Source organism: Siniperca chuatsi, linkage group LG15 (assembly GCF_020085105.1).
Source record: "Siniperca chuatsi isolate FFG_IHB_CAS linkage group LG15, ASM2008510v1, whole genome shotgun sequence".
Taxonomy (NCBI): domain Eukaryota; kingdom Metazoa; phylum Chordata; class Actinopteri; order Centrarchiformes; family Sinipercidae; genus Siniperca; species Siniperca chuatsi.
Window position 1 is genome coordinate 19,170,908 of NC_058056.1, and position 14,584 is coordinate 19,185,491.

At 39.9% G+C, this 14,584-nt stretch overlaps 1 protein-coding gene across 4 annotated transcripts in view; it reads right to left on the reverse strand.

Annotated features, from left to right (window-relative positions):
- The window catches only part of myo10l1 (myosin X, like 1), a 56,076-nt gene extending 50,760 nt beyond the window's left edge, over window positions 1-5,316 (reverse strand). For 2 of the 4 annotated variants that reach the window (XM_044167259.1, XM_044167258.1), the window contains exon 1: window positions 4,796-5,316. In XM_044167259.1, the coding sequence (XP_044023194.1) occupies window positions 4,796-4,816 (21 nt within the window). In that variant the 5' untranslated portion in view covers window positions 4,817-5,316. The remainder of the gene's footprint in view (window positions 1-4,795) is intronic. The other 2 variants (XM_044167261.1, XM_044167260.1) reach the window with 1 other exon arrangement.
- Window positions 5,317-14,584: the final 9,268 nt, after the last annotated feature.

The window sequence follows — 14,584 nt, forward strand, 5'->3', positions numbered from 1 at the left end:
CTATTGGTTCCAGTCAGGATTTTATCATTTAAACTGAATATTGGGGGGGTTGGACTGTTGGTTAAACAAAGCAAAACATTTGAAGACAAATTTTCTAAAATTTTTCAAGAAAATATTCAGCAGATTGATCAATAATGAAATTAATCCTGCCCACAGTCCAGTGCATAAGTCTGGAAATTTTAAGAAATCATGCTTTAACTCAGGAAAGACAAATCAGAAGTGAGCCAATTCAACAAATGAAATATCATGCAATGTACTAAAAAAGAAATAGTCATCGTTACATTTATTGTTATCGAACTTATTGTGACAATTTATCGTGATATGAATTTTCAGTCTTATTGCTCAGTTCCATCACAGCCCTTTTAAGAGAATAGTAAGATTCTGGGATTTACTACTGTAAAATAGCTTTAATGTGGTTTGACTGAAGCGGAGCTATAGTCTCCCACCTACACATGCAGAACAAGCAGCAGAGTGAGACAGGGAAAAAGGGAGGAGAGGAAAGACAGAGCTGGAAAAATGCCAGGAGGAGGAAGACCGGCAGAGCAGCAACAAAAGTGGTTGGTTGACTGAGATGGAGAAGCACCAAGCGAGTGGCTGCAGGGGGAGAGAGAGCATCAGAGGGAAGGGAAAAGAGGAGAGGGAGGGAGAGAGAGAGAAGCAAAGCTGATGCAGCTCCTGAGCAGAACAAATGTGTTTGGAGCTGCTGAATATAGGTCACACATCTCCGGTGACTGTTCCCTTCTCTCCACTGAACCGGCTTCCTGCAGTAAGCATACAAAATCCTGCATAATTTGGACCTCAATCTATGGACACGGGCTCTGCTAAATTTACCCCTAAGCTTTTTTTCCATCAAAATGCATTGCACAAAAGGCATTTTTGCTGCAATTAAAACACACCTTCCATAGTTCAAGTTCAAGCTTAGTTTGTTTCCATGAATGTTTCACAGTGCATATGCTACAGAATGCATACAGATGATTAATATTTTACTGCAGCAAGTTCTTTGCATGAAAAATCAACCTCAGCGTGAAAAAGCTTTTATTGCTCTTTAACTATACTCAGTAGGGTAGTGGCCACTCAACAAATTGCAGAGTAGTAAATGATTATTTACAGCCTGTTCAGTTATACAGACTAAGGAAAATGACAGAGCAAAGAAGAGAAAGACAGAACAAGAGGAGAGGACTGTTGACTGGGCAAAGAGAGGACAGAAAGTGAGGCTATAAACAGATAGCAGATATGATACAGCAACAAGGACAGCAGGCTTGAGATATTTGTGTCAAAGCTGTTCTTTCCACATTCACACGTGTCTGTCTCCCAGTTATCGCTTCATGGTGGCTGTGCACCTGTAATCCAGCCAAGACCTATCACACACACCGACACAAACAAAAAATGTCACCCCTGAGACCAAATGTCATCCATTTGGTCTCAGGGGTGACACACACCAACACATACAGAAATTCAAGTGCTGAGAGGACAGGGTACCTTAATGCACAACTCTATGTTGAGACATGCAATACACTGTACTGCTGGGAGGTTAGTAGTGTCCAGTATAAAAGCAGCTTCTGTTGTGATAAATACACTTCAGATTCAAAAGAGGTCCTCCTTATGGTATGAGGAAATAAGAAAAAGTAGAAATTACAAAAATAACCTCTGTTCTGTTTGTTCTATATGTTATATGTTTTTGTGCCTATTTTACGACGTCTTGGTGAGCCAAAGACAGTTTTCCACCCTGGTGAACAATTTAGTCTGATGCTATTCTATTCTATTGAGAAAACAGTTTCACCACAAGGTCCATATACAGTAGTAGCTGTTCTGGAGCTTTCGATCACATCACATGTTCTTCATCAGCACTTCGCCCAGTTGTCATGGAATTGCAGATGTTCAAAGTTATATTTTCTCTGAGCCCTTTTTGTATATTCTATTATAAAGTACTTTAAAGTCATTACAATGCAATACGGGTAATGCCCTAGATTTGATTTTAAATCAGCTAACAACATAGGAAAAAAAAAATCAGAAGTTTTGACACCAAGACACTAGCTGTTCTGAAGTTCAAAGTTAGTTTAGTTACAATGTAAGTGTTTAAGTGGAGATTTACGCATCACTAAATTATAACAGGTCACACAAACAAGTTTTTATGGGGATATTAGTTATTACTAAATACTGACACCCAGAAACTGCCAGTTGTGATTGCTACCTACAGTAGCTAACTGAACCAACTGACAAAACTAACAATATCTTGCTAATACGGTCGACATACTTTACCTGACAGTTGATAAAATAATGATATTATAATGATAATAATGTAAACTTGAGAGATCACATTTCACAAAAATAACACAACATACCTCAAAGTACAAGTTTCTGCCAAAAATGTTTTGATAGCTATATGACCAATAACATCTGCTAGGTTAGCATAATCAAACATAAAATATCTCCATCTATGCATCTTCGCAGGATTTGTCAACAAGTTTAATGTATAAACTGTGATTTTTGGAAGTTATGCTAGCTTGTGGTGTTACAGTCACTTCCTGTTTACATAGCTGATTTACACATTAATAGTCTTTATAGTTAGCTAAGACATTCCTTAAGTTTTAATGGTTCAAATTAATGATTCAGTAAATCACTGAACCAACTAGTAGTTTCTAAGAGCTTATAAGGACTTTACACACAATCTTAATAATGGGTTTATGAATAGCTGATGCAACCCAATCCAGGCATAGTTGAAATGTTGGCACTAAATGTATTCATATGCTCTGAGTGTAGCTTCATATTCCTGTGTTTTCCTTCAATAGTAGGCCAAGTTACCTTTGCTCAGCAACAAGAGATTACCTAAACATTGCAATAGGCCTACTTACAGTAGCCTACATGAAGATTAGGCTACCCAAGCAGTAGCCTCTAACTTCACATGCAGCTGCCCTAACCTGAAAAAAGATTTTTGTTTGTATTTAGAGCACATAATGTCACTACAACTACCATATTCCACTACTAACCAATCCAGTTTGAATATGAGGGGATTATAGTGTAGTCTACTGCCACCTGACATTTCATGCTTGGCTGGTCAGCCAGCTATCATGTTTTCTGGCTGAGTTGAGAGAGAGAGGTCAGCTGTTCACTCTTTTTGATTTAAGGGATAGAGACAAGTGGAGGGATGAAGAGATGGAAAAGATTGGGGGACAGAGCGATGAAGATAGAGGAATGAAACTAAGTAGATGTTGGATAGACACCTCCCAGGAGGATTGATTACTGCATGAAGTCATGTTACTGGGTTTCAGATTTGCAGCTTGTGCAGGACTGCGGGCCTGAACATCATAACTCAATAAGTCACTTCATTTTCAGGTCTCACATAGGCTTTCAGAGTCTGTGCTGTGGGGGGCTGCAGGGTTGGTGTGATGTGGTGGTCTGTTAATCAATGCTATGATCAATAGGCCTATATTACAGACAGACTGATGGGAAATGGAGCAGGAGAGATGGTTGCTGTATGATCATCCGAACAGTTGTCATGATTATAGCATGCAGTCATTATTATTATAGGATTCGGAGGATCACACCTCTCCCTTGGACACCAGTGCTCACCACGGCCCCGGTACCCACACATACAGCTACCCACACAACCACTCACACACACTAATAAATGCCATGACATCACTGCCAATGTGAGAGGCATTTAAACCCATATCAGATTAACTCAAGAGGGGGGAGGATAAGTAGCTTGGAGAGGACGGGCATTTCATGATATTGCATGGATGTGTGTTATGTGTGCATTTGCCAGTGAATGGCATGTGTGGACCAAAACACCAATGAAATGAAGGGAGGAAGAAGAGGTAAGAGGCTTGCATCTCCTGAGGGGGGTGACAATGTCCACAATGAAGACCCTAAGTGGAGGGAAGAAGGAATGGAAATATGGACATATGAGAGGTCAATTGAAGGAAAAGCTTGGACACCACTCTGGATATGAGAAGCATGAGAATGGTTTGTCAAATAAATCCCAGGATGCTGGAGATGAAAGATGAGTTTTTACCCAGCAGGCAGTGGAGGAATGAGCAGTTGGCTGAATTAATAACCACGGATTAACCTAATATTCAATTAGATACCACTCACCTATTCCATCCACACAGACACAGACACACACACACACACACATAAATATCCCTCATCCTTCTCCTCCTCCTCTCTTCCACTTTCCAGATAGCCACCCCTCCTCCTCCTTCACCACCTCCTCAATTCCCGCAGCAGCGTACCGACCCATACCCACCCATGGATCCCTGCTCCATCCCGTTCACAGCGCATTAAAATGCACAGAAAGGGTATCTTAACAGCAGAATGGTGTGGGAGGGCTGTTGCTATAGGCCAACACGGTCTACCCTCCGTTAACAGATTGGCTTTAATCCTAGAGCCAGCCTTATGGATGCAAAACCCCGTGTCAGCTCTCGTTTGGCCAATTTGTCTGCCGCTCTGTTCTGAATTAATTCACCAAGCCGACAACCAGGCCCCGATGCTCCGCAGTGATAACAAAATAAACGGGGTGTCTAGTCTATTTTTAATCGATATAGACATGCAGTCAAGGCACAGGCCTATTGCTTGTGGGTTTTGTTGGGAACAGTGAGGAATGGTTCCAGTCGACGGAAGCAAAGCAACACCTGCCGTAACCAAACGCGATGTGAATCACAAGAAAAACCGTAAAAGCATCTTGCACCATAGGTCATGCATAGGTGCAAATGTAGGCTCTATCACACCGTGAAAGCTTAATCTGTCATAATGTTAGGCTCGATAACAGTGACACATATTTTCCATGGCTTACCTCTGTAAAAAACGCCTCCATCCTCCCTACTCCTCCCAGACGACGCGCGCCCGGCCCCGCAGAGCGCAGACACCGGCTCCGGTCTCGTGTGCGCAAATCTCACCAACGGAAGGGTGACCGTGTTTGTCAGGATCAGGGAAAGGTAGCGGTGCCTCTGTGTCGGTGTTTCCCATTCACCGAGCGTTTATCTTCATCTCCGAAATGGCTCAAATGCTCAAACACACCTCAGCAGCGTCCGCGCCCTATGCGCAAAAAGCCACATGAGGAAAATCCAAGGAGGCTGTAATGAAAAATTAAAAATGTCCACGCCAGGGATCCGTCGGAGGAGCACTAATTGAAGCGCCCCGGTTTTGCAGGCCTGCCTCGTTTCAGTGTTCCAGTGGATGTGAGCGTGTGTGTGTGTGTGTGTGTGCATGTAGCTGTGTGTGAGGCCGTGGGTTTAGTGCGTGGGGTTGAAAGAGAGGACCAGTCCGGGGGCAGAATGAGATTGAGCTTGACGCTGCCCACCGCACACACCGACGGAGCGGTGCAGACACAGCCTCCTCCAATACAAAACACACACATTCAGCTCTCTCACACACATACACACATAAGCACACACACACACACACACACGTAGAGCAGATGTAGGGTGGTATATGTTTGAAGTTTTGTTGCTGTGGTCAACACTGGACCAACATCTGGATTTTCTCTACTCCAATCAGAAAAAGGACCCCGTTTTTGTGTTGTCTAGACCAACATAGGGAGGAGAAAGAAGTTGCTTTGGTTGGTGACTACCAGAACAGATGAAAGAGCCTCTGTCCCACTTGGCCCAATTACAGGTGTTGATCCCGAAATGAACCAGATTGTCCAACAGCAGCATGTTGGATTTCACATAGCAGTGGCCCACGACAAAAAGGAGGGAAAGATGATTTATGCAAAAGTATAATAAGGAAAGTAAGACAGCTATCTCTCTCCACTTGACAAATTCAGGAAAAACAGAGATGCTTTTGCTAGGAGGGATTCAATGTTTTGCTCAAGGGCACTTCAGACAGTCCCCTAGTCTTATATCTTGTGCTGCCCCACTTGTACAGAATCAAAATCTCAGAGCCAATGCAGTGTAACTGATTCACATGAGAAGCATTTATGCTTCCTAACTAATGAATTTATTGGTACCTAATTTGTCGTTTTAGCTCTTTAATTCATCAGGAAGTCTCCTCCAAAGGATTGTTTAACCTCTTATCTTCTGCAATAGGACTGCAGAGCATGTGGTCCAAACGTTATTTATTAACAAATTATTAACATTTACAATGACTTACATTTATGACTGCCAACTTGAGCTTTATTACCCTTTATTAATGAGTTATAAACATATATAATGGCAGTCTGATGGCTTATTACCCTTCATTAATGACTATTCCTTACTTTGTGAATGGAGGTGTTTTTATTATGCTTATAACTGATCTGTAAAGCATTGGTGATCCATTCATTGACAATTGATAAAGTCATTTGTTAACTTATAAACTCTTCATAAAAGGTGAAGTGGTACAGCTAGTATTTCCTTATGTGCCTACTTTTGCATGTATATTATACAGTAGAAATTATTGTTGAAGGATGAATTTTGACGAGTTGGCTTGAGTGGATATGAATATGTAGACATGAGGCAATAGCTGTCAACAGTATTCACTTTAATGTGGAGAGAGAGAAACTGTGAGAGGGAGAGCGTTAATATTTCTGTATGATCTTTCCTAAAAACACAACCCGTTGTGAGGAGGAGGAGGCTTGGTTACAGGGTTAGTCAGAGCCCCCGTAGGGTGAAAAATGATATCTCACAATGCGCACACACACACACACACACACACACACACACATGCACACAGGACCAGAACAGCGGGAAGAAAACACCCCAAAATCAAGCAGAATAACACACAACATCCCCAAAGACACCAGTTTGTATGAATGAGGTAGAAATGGATAGACAGCTGGTTTATGTGATGTGGACCATGTGCAGTTTTATTCTCCTCCTCAGAAGACCAAGCTGTGGGGGCCAGGTGCAGCCATCAGGAGCCCAGCAGGCTGAGGCCTCTCTGGGGTAAAGTATTGTGAAGCTCGGTTCCCTCTGGAGCCCTGGAGGTATAGAGGGGGCCTCCTGTATGCATGTGTGGAAGCATTATTTAGCTGTGCCCTCCATCTTCATCAGGGGGACAGATCAAAAGCTAGCCCCATCAACAGGGCCCCCCTTTTTGGTAGAAGTGTGTGTCTGCAGGGGTACACACACAAAAACTCAGGAAATGAGACCTGATCTTTATAATCTTTAATACGGAGTGGCCTTAAGGGAAGAGAGAACTTGGGCGGTGAACCTGAGACTCCAGCAGCACAGACCATGAACACTTCATCACACACTGACTCTAAACAGTAAAGAAATATTATCTGGACTTACACTGGAGTGGTGGTGTATAAATATTAACTGGTATAATGCTCCATTTTTAAGCTACCTAATAACTCCTCAATTGTATCTGTTTCATGTGGTGACTGCTGCTGATTACTGTATGATCATAATTATGAAGACGATAATCATGGTGATGATCATGATGATGATTTGATGAAATTAAGTCAACATTGTCACAGTGACACAATAAACAAACTAGTTAAGGGTCTTACAGCACTTCTTGGATGCAGACACACAAAAACATGTTAGAAATGTTCTGAAAGTATTAAAATAAAATATATAAAGACCAAGCCTCATTAGATAATTTGGTGTTTTATTAACAGGTGGATGACTACAAGTCACTGTAAATATTGCCACTTCTACAATGATCAAATTCAGTTACATACACTAAAAACAACTGCCAATGTTATATTGAAGTGATGCATTCAGGTACCAGAAGCTGTTTGTTGACACAGGACCAAGAGAGGTTACAGCATTGTCAGGTTGATTAGGTGGCCTGCAGTAGTTACAAATCATAATGGACTCTCAAATTATCTCTATTGTTTTCTCAGAAGTGTTTCTTTTAAAATTTAATGAAGCCTCGCTCTGAAGGACACTGACATCATTTGCCACTTTGTGAGAAAAGTTGTATCTGCCTGTATTGGAACATTTAAATAGACAGTGCATTTACTGTACGATATACAGCACACAAAACCCCAGATGCACCAAAAACTGGAAGCAAATATAAACTAAACTGTGTTTGAAAATATTTTAAGCGTTCGCTTTGTTACCACACCACCACAGTTCAGATAGTGTTAAGTAGAGGAGAAACGATTAGTCGATTAATCAATTAGCTGATAAACAGAAAATCAATCTGTAACAATTTTGATAATCGTTTAATCAATTAAGTCATTTACCAAGCAGAAATTATCTGGTTCCAGCTTCTCAAATACAGTATGTGGCTTTTTTTCAGTTTTATTTCATAGTAAACTGAATATCTTTCGGTTGTTTTTACTGTTATTTGGACAAAACAAGACATTCGAAGACGTTCCCTTGAGGTCTAGGAACCTGTGACAGACATTTTTACTGAATGAATACTGAATGATGAATACTATTTTCTGATGTCATCAGAAAATAGTATTAGTAGTATTCATCAGTAGTCATCATTATTAATGTAATCAATAATGAAAATAATGGTTAGTTGCAGCCGTAGTGATAAGTAACACTATCAATAACATAAAGACATGCTTTATTGATTTTACAAAATAAAATGTTGACTAAAAACTTTCTGTTACACTTCATATTGTCTGCACTGAACCCCTCCTGACTGGTACTCCAGGATGTATAAAACAAATACTCTGAACATATTTTTGATCTGCATGGAAGTCAATAGACCAAATGCAACAGACACAAATTTGCACAGAAAAATCCCTGGAGTGGAAAGGCAGAGGGGGGTTGCTGCTGTCTGTAATTACATGGCTAAAAGCCATTGACCCAACAGACAACTCACCGAACATGCACATGTGTACTGGAACACACACATGCAAGGTATTGAAATAGATTGAAATACACAGACATTAGAAAAGCTGAGCTGTAAAACTCTCATTACCATGACAACGCCAGGACTGAGTGACCCTCAGTGGTGAATTGTGGGATAGATTTTGTTCCCTGCGAGTCAGGAGCAGAACTCTGCTTACTCATCTAACCACAGCTCTCTGTCTCTCTCTTTCTCCTTGATGTCTCCTTCTCCTCTTACTGTTACACTGAATGTGTGTGTGTGTGTGTGTGTGTGTGTGTGTGTGTGTGTGTGTGTGCAGATGTACATCAGAGAGAAGTGTGTGTTGGACAGATCATCAATAGGTCCTCTGGTTCTCTGAGGAAAAACACAGACAGATTACTGAAGAGCTCAGAGTCTTCATCTGTATGTACATATCTATGGAAACACACTGAGAAACAACAATAACATACAGTTAACTATAAGCATACAATTTAACACATGTATTTAATAGCTGGTGTGTGTGTGTGTGTGCGTGTCATATGTTGCATGTGCTAGTAGGCATCACTCACAATGTCACAGACAATCAGTTTTACAACCAGAGCATCCATAAATCTCCTTTCATTTATTAACCTCTTTGTCTTTCAGTCGCCTCTCTTCTGTGACCCGATTCTCTCCCTGCAGACACATCTGTTCATGGCTGTCCGAGAGGACACACTGAGTCAAAGAGATGCAGTGTCAAATGCCCTGATTGATCATCAACCTTACTTTCTACTGGTTAACTGGTAAAATGGGACAATCCAAAACGAGGCCTGGAGGATTCATTTGCTCCTCAACAAGCTCTCTTTTGGCATTTTTAATGCTCCCAGAGAGACAAAGGTGTATTGTTTGGTCTAATTTAATGCAATTTCTGGAGTAAAATTCATAAAAACTTTCTAAAATGTATTAACAATATATAAATAAACCCCATCAAAAATGTTTTAAAAGATGCCCCAATGTTATATGTTGATACATGCCTGTGTTCTGCAACACATCAACAAAGTCTGGCAGCACAAGACATATATGTTATTACAATAACTGCCAGAGTTTTATTAAAACCTTGTTTTCATCCATCTAAATTATGGTTCAAGTGGTTGCGATGACACACAAACACACACACACTCGAAGGAAATGCAATATTGAGCAATATATGAGGTTACTTAGTCTCTGTAATTTAATTTACTTTGAATTACTCAATATCAAACTTCTGCCAGTGAAGAGAAAACAATCCTGTCCACACCAGTAATGCTTCAACATTACTCACATTACTTGAGTAATGTTTCAACATTACTCACATGAGAGGTGCTCCAATAGTCAAAGATTTTGATGTCCTACCAATTGAATACCTCAATTGGATGTCAGAGAACTAGAGTTATGCTGGATCAACTTAAATTACGCTCAAGTAAGCTGATGGAGCAATAACATCAGCTAAAATTACAAGGAGGACTATAGATGTTCTTAAGATGAAGGTTCACTCTTCTCCTTAAAGCAGTAGTTCGACATTTTGGGAAATGCGAGTTAGATGAGATAAGATCGATACCATTCTCATGTTTGTGTAGTAAATATGAAGCTACTTCCAGCAGTTAGCTTAGCCTAGCATAAAGACTAGAAACAGGGGGAAACAGCTAGCCTTGCTCTGTCCAAAGTCAAAATCTGCCCACCTGGCCGGGCACTTCCTGGAGTCTCCACTGGTTGCCTGGAAGTGACTGCGCCTGTCTTTGTGCTAAGCTACGGTTGGCTGGCGGTAGCTTCATATTTACCATAGAGACAAGAGAGTGGCATCAATCTTCTCATCTAACTCTTGGCAAGAAAGCAAATAAGTCTCTGTATTGATAAGTATAGTAGTAATATTATTTTATCCACTCCCTGTACCGACAGTTTCTATCTGTCCTCACACGCCACCATCTTTCCATATCTCTTTACTTCCGTATTGATTATCAACAACACTGTTAATATTAACCATTAACCTTTCTGTCTAGTGAGCAAGTCTGAATGACATTTGCATGTCTGGATGCACAACATTAATTCATTTACAATACATGGAGTAAGTAAGGACAAAGAGACAAAGTGCACATGGAGACAAATGCTGTGCAAAGACACAATCTGAATTGCTGATTTTTAGGTTAAAATAGTAAATTATATCAATAGATAATAAAAATGTTTTACTATTACAGGTAAAATTGCTTCTCTATATATAAAGGTGGAAAAAGAGCTAAGTGGAAAAATAAATGCAAAGACGCTGAGCCACTGTGGCGCTTCTGAGGGACAATCCATGCAGTCTGGTGTCAGAGTTCACTCCCTGGGGACAAATATACTGAGCGATACAATGATTCATGCATTCATGTCTGATGCACTCCTCCCCACACACACAAACACACACTCTCAGAGAGTGAAATATATGATGTCACCCAATCTGTATGACTCATGCAACACACACACATGGTTTGTGGCTCTGAATTCAAAATGAAATCACATTTCTGAGAATAAAGGTCTAAAGAAGCTAACTTACTGACCAGACCTCTTTTTATATGGAGGTGTTCAAGTTACAATTACTATCAACAGACCATGGAGTGTATTATTTCTCTTATCCAGGGACAGCTGCAGAAAAAAAACATATTAGGCCAACAGTGCCATATCAGCTATATATCTTGAGAAGATTTTTTTTTTTTACTTTTGGTGTGATTACTAGTTTTTATCTTTCTTGGTGTCATATACCATAGATGAACCACACAGTGATTTAGATCCTTGCTCATCCTCTACAAGACAGAATGTAAGCAGAGATCAGTAATCCCTTTGTTCAGGTTGCCTTCTATCTCCTTCACACACGTAATACACACACTCACCCACATACACACAAAAGCAATCACACAAACGCATCAGTCTTACATTCCCACTTAAATCAAACACAGACAGGAAATTGATATCAAACTGATCCATTGTGTGTGTGTGAGTGTGTGCGTACATGTCTGTGTTTTATTTTCTGCACAAGTGTCTTTCAGGGGAAATAAGAGATGACAAAGGTTGGGTAATATGGGAAAAAATATACATTGCCATAAACAGATGAACTTCTTCTATGTCACTATATGTCTTGATATTGATTCAAGTGAGGAAAAATGCTTGTTAAACATAGCTGATAATCACACCGGACTGGATGATAATAGAAAGTTCATACATATTTCAGTGATCGTTCAGGGAGGAATCTAACTAAACCACCATTGAGGACACTGAGGTCATGTCCTTAGTATGATTTCTAGAAATTTGAGGGAATATACATTTGACACTAAATGGTGGGTATTTTACAGGCTGGTTGATATCTGTGCCTATCCAATATTTTTCTTTGAGCAATATAATAATTTATATTATATAATTTGACCCCCTTTTTTTATTTAATAAAATATATCAAACTGCTCATGTTAAATAAAAGCTTTGCCAAAGAATACATAGTCTAAAAACTTTTTCTGATTGAAAATGATTTAACTAGTTAGTAAGCAAGACTTTGAATCTGTCTAAGCATTCATTACCATCTTTCAGTACATGACACTTTTTGATACGTAATGCTACAGACACATTGCAGTTCGTTACTCAGAATGTATTGAGGTTTAATACCCAACCACAGGGATGTTGAAAAACTGCCCCAGGGGTACCAGCAGGGAGAAGAAGACAAGCAACAATTAAAATTTTAAAGGGAGGTTTAAGGAGTCCAACATAGCACCCTGTAGATTTCATACCTGCTGTGTTGGGTTTACATGGGTGCATGTACAGGAAGGAGCTTGATCTAATTAAGTTGCTCTAAAGAGATGACTTCATCCTGATTCCCTTTTCCCTGCCCCCTTCCCAGCACCCCCAACCCCCCACCCCCTGCTATCCCAGCACCAACCATGGGTTGCATGGCAGCATGACAGCATGTCTTTGGACCAAATTAGCTGTCAATGCAACCCCCTAATTCCCAACAGACAGTGGGGTAATTTAATCAGCCAGCTATAGCCTGCAGTGGAGCAGACATGCTTACACACACACACACACACACACACACACACACACCTACACACACCTAGTCCAGAATTATCATAACGTACAATAACACAAGGAGTAATTATTCACAATGAGTGTGGTAACGAGGAATTTAGCAATAAATTGTCATTCAACATAAAAAACTCATTTATTAGAGAAAAAAAGGAGATGACCTCTTTTGAAAAACTCAAACTATCCTCTTTTTCATTTATCTTAAATACTTTCTGCCATTGCTGGGTACTTTTTTCTAACTTAATATCCAACCTAATGTTAAGCCAATCAATGTAAGACTCCTGTTGTTTGTATTTCGTCTATTGTGATCAGGAAAAAGGGCATAATACATAATCTGTAACATCTGCAAGTTTGCCCTTAAATTACTGTACAAATGTTAATAAATCAAGAAAAATAAAATCAAATGAAGCTGTTCAAACACGGTCTAACAATAGGTGGAGATTCATCAAGGTTTCTCAGAGACGTATGGTGAGCAACATTGAATTATATGTTATTTTTACTTTTATATCTGTTACCGTTCTGTGTTTATCAGCTAGTGAGCTTCGTTGTGACAGACTTTTTCTACTGGATTAAGCTGAATGAAGTCTAATCCTAATCAGAACAGATTAAATTACCCAGATCACTATAATATCTGGATTACACAGACTCCCCCCATGACTCATGACACGCCTGCCCTTTTTTAAAATCTCTATTCCCATGCACAAAAACAAACAAGACACACTGTCAGAAATGGTTGCATATGGGGGGGGAAATGAGAAGTAAAAGTAAAGGAAAGTAACAGGAGCACAGAGAACTGTAGACCTGTCAGACTGCAAACAGTAATGACTTGGTGTGTGTGTGTGTGTGTGTGTGTGTGTGTGTGTGTGTGTGTGTGTGTGTGTGTGTGTGTGTGTGTGTGAGTGTGTCTTTTAATTGTGTCTCTGTGTTGTCCAACTACCCAAGTGTCTGTGTGTGAAAACAGAGACTCACTTATTAATTCACTTTTGTCTGGGGAGATTGGTTAATGAAATCGTCATCAGTAAGTTCAATACACAAAGGTACACATACACACCACACACACACACACACACACACACACACACACACACACACACACAGTGATTGGTGTAACACAGTGTAACTAATGCAGTAACACAGTAAACCAAAGTCCAGCTGTCACGCCAGAGGTTTAACAATGATATATAAATATTCATCACAGCAGAGAGCGACAGAAGGTGTACTTGGCTTTGCAGAGCTTCATCATGGTATTGTGGGGTCAGCTCCTGAACCTCCTCTAGACTCATCGAAACATGATGCACATACAAAGAAAAGCTTAAGGAGCTGATTTTTGATTTTGTATTATTAGCTTCATAAAACATATATTTGTCTTCACATCAAAATCTTAATCTGAATCAGAATGAATATCAAATCAGAATCAGGTTTAAAGTAAGAATATCACTATTTGACTGTAAAAACAATCACAGTATTTTCTAAATGTAAAATTAAGCGTGCAAATGGAAAGCGCCTCACACATTATCTGAGCAAGAATAGTTGCTTTCATTTTTATATTTATTATCTTTTCACTGCTCTACAGCAATAATATATTGTGCTAAAATCTCCAAATTCTGAGAGGATGAGGATCAGATCATATGTGGAATCACTTGTTTGGCATCCTTCTGGGTTAGGAATAGTGAGGTATAGACCAAGGGACAAGTGGGGGTGATAAGATATGATTATTTTTTTAACCTGTTTTGGTAACACTTTTTTTCACAGGTCTGTAATTTTCCTGGAAAGTTTCGTTGAAAGAACCATCCAATATAGCACTAATTATAGGGAAAATGGGGAT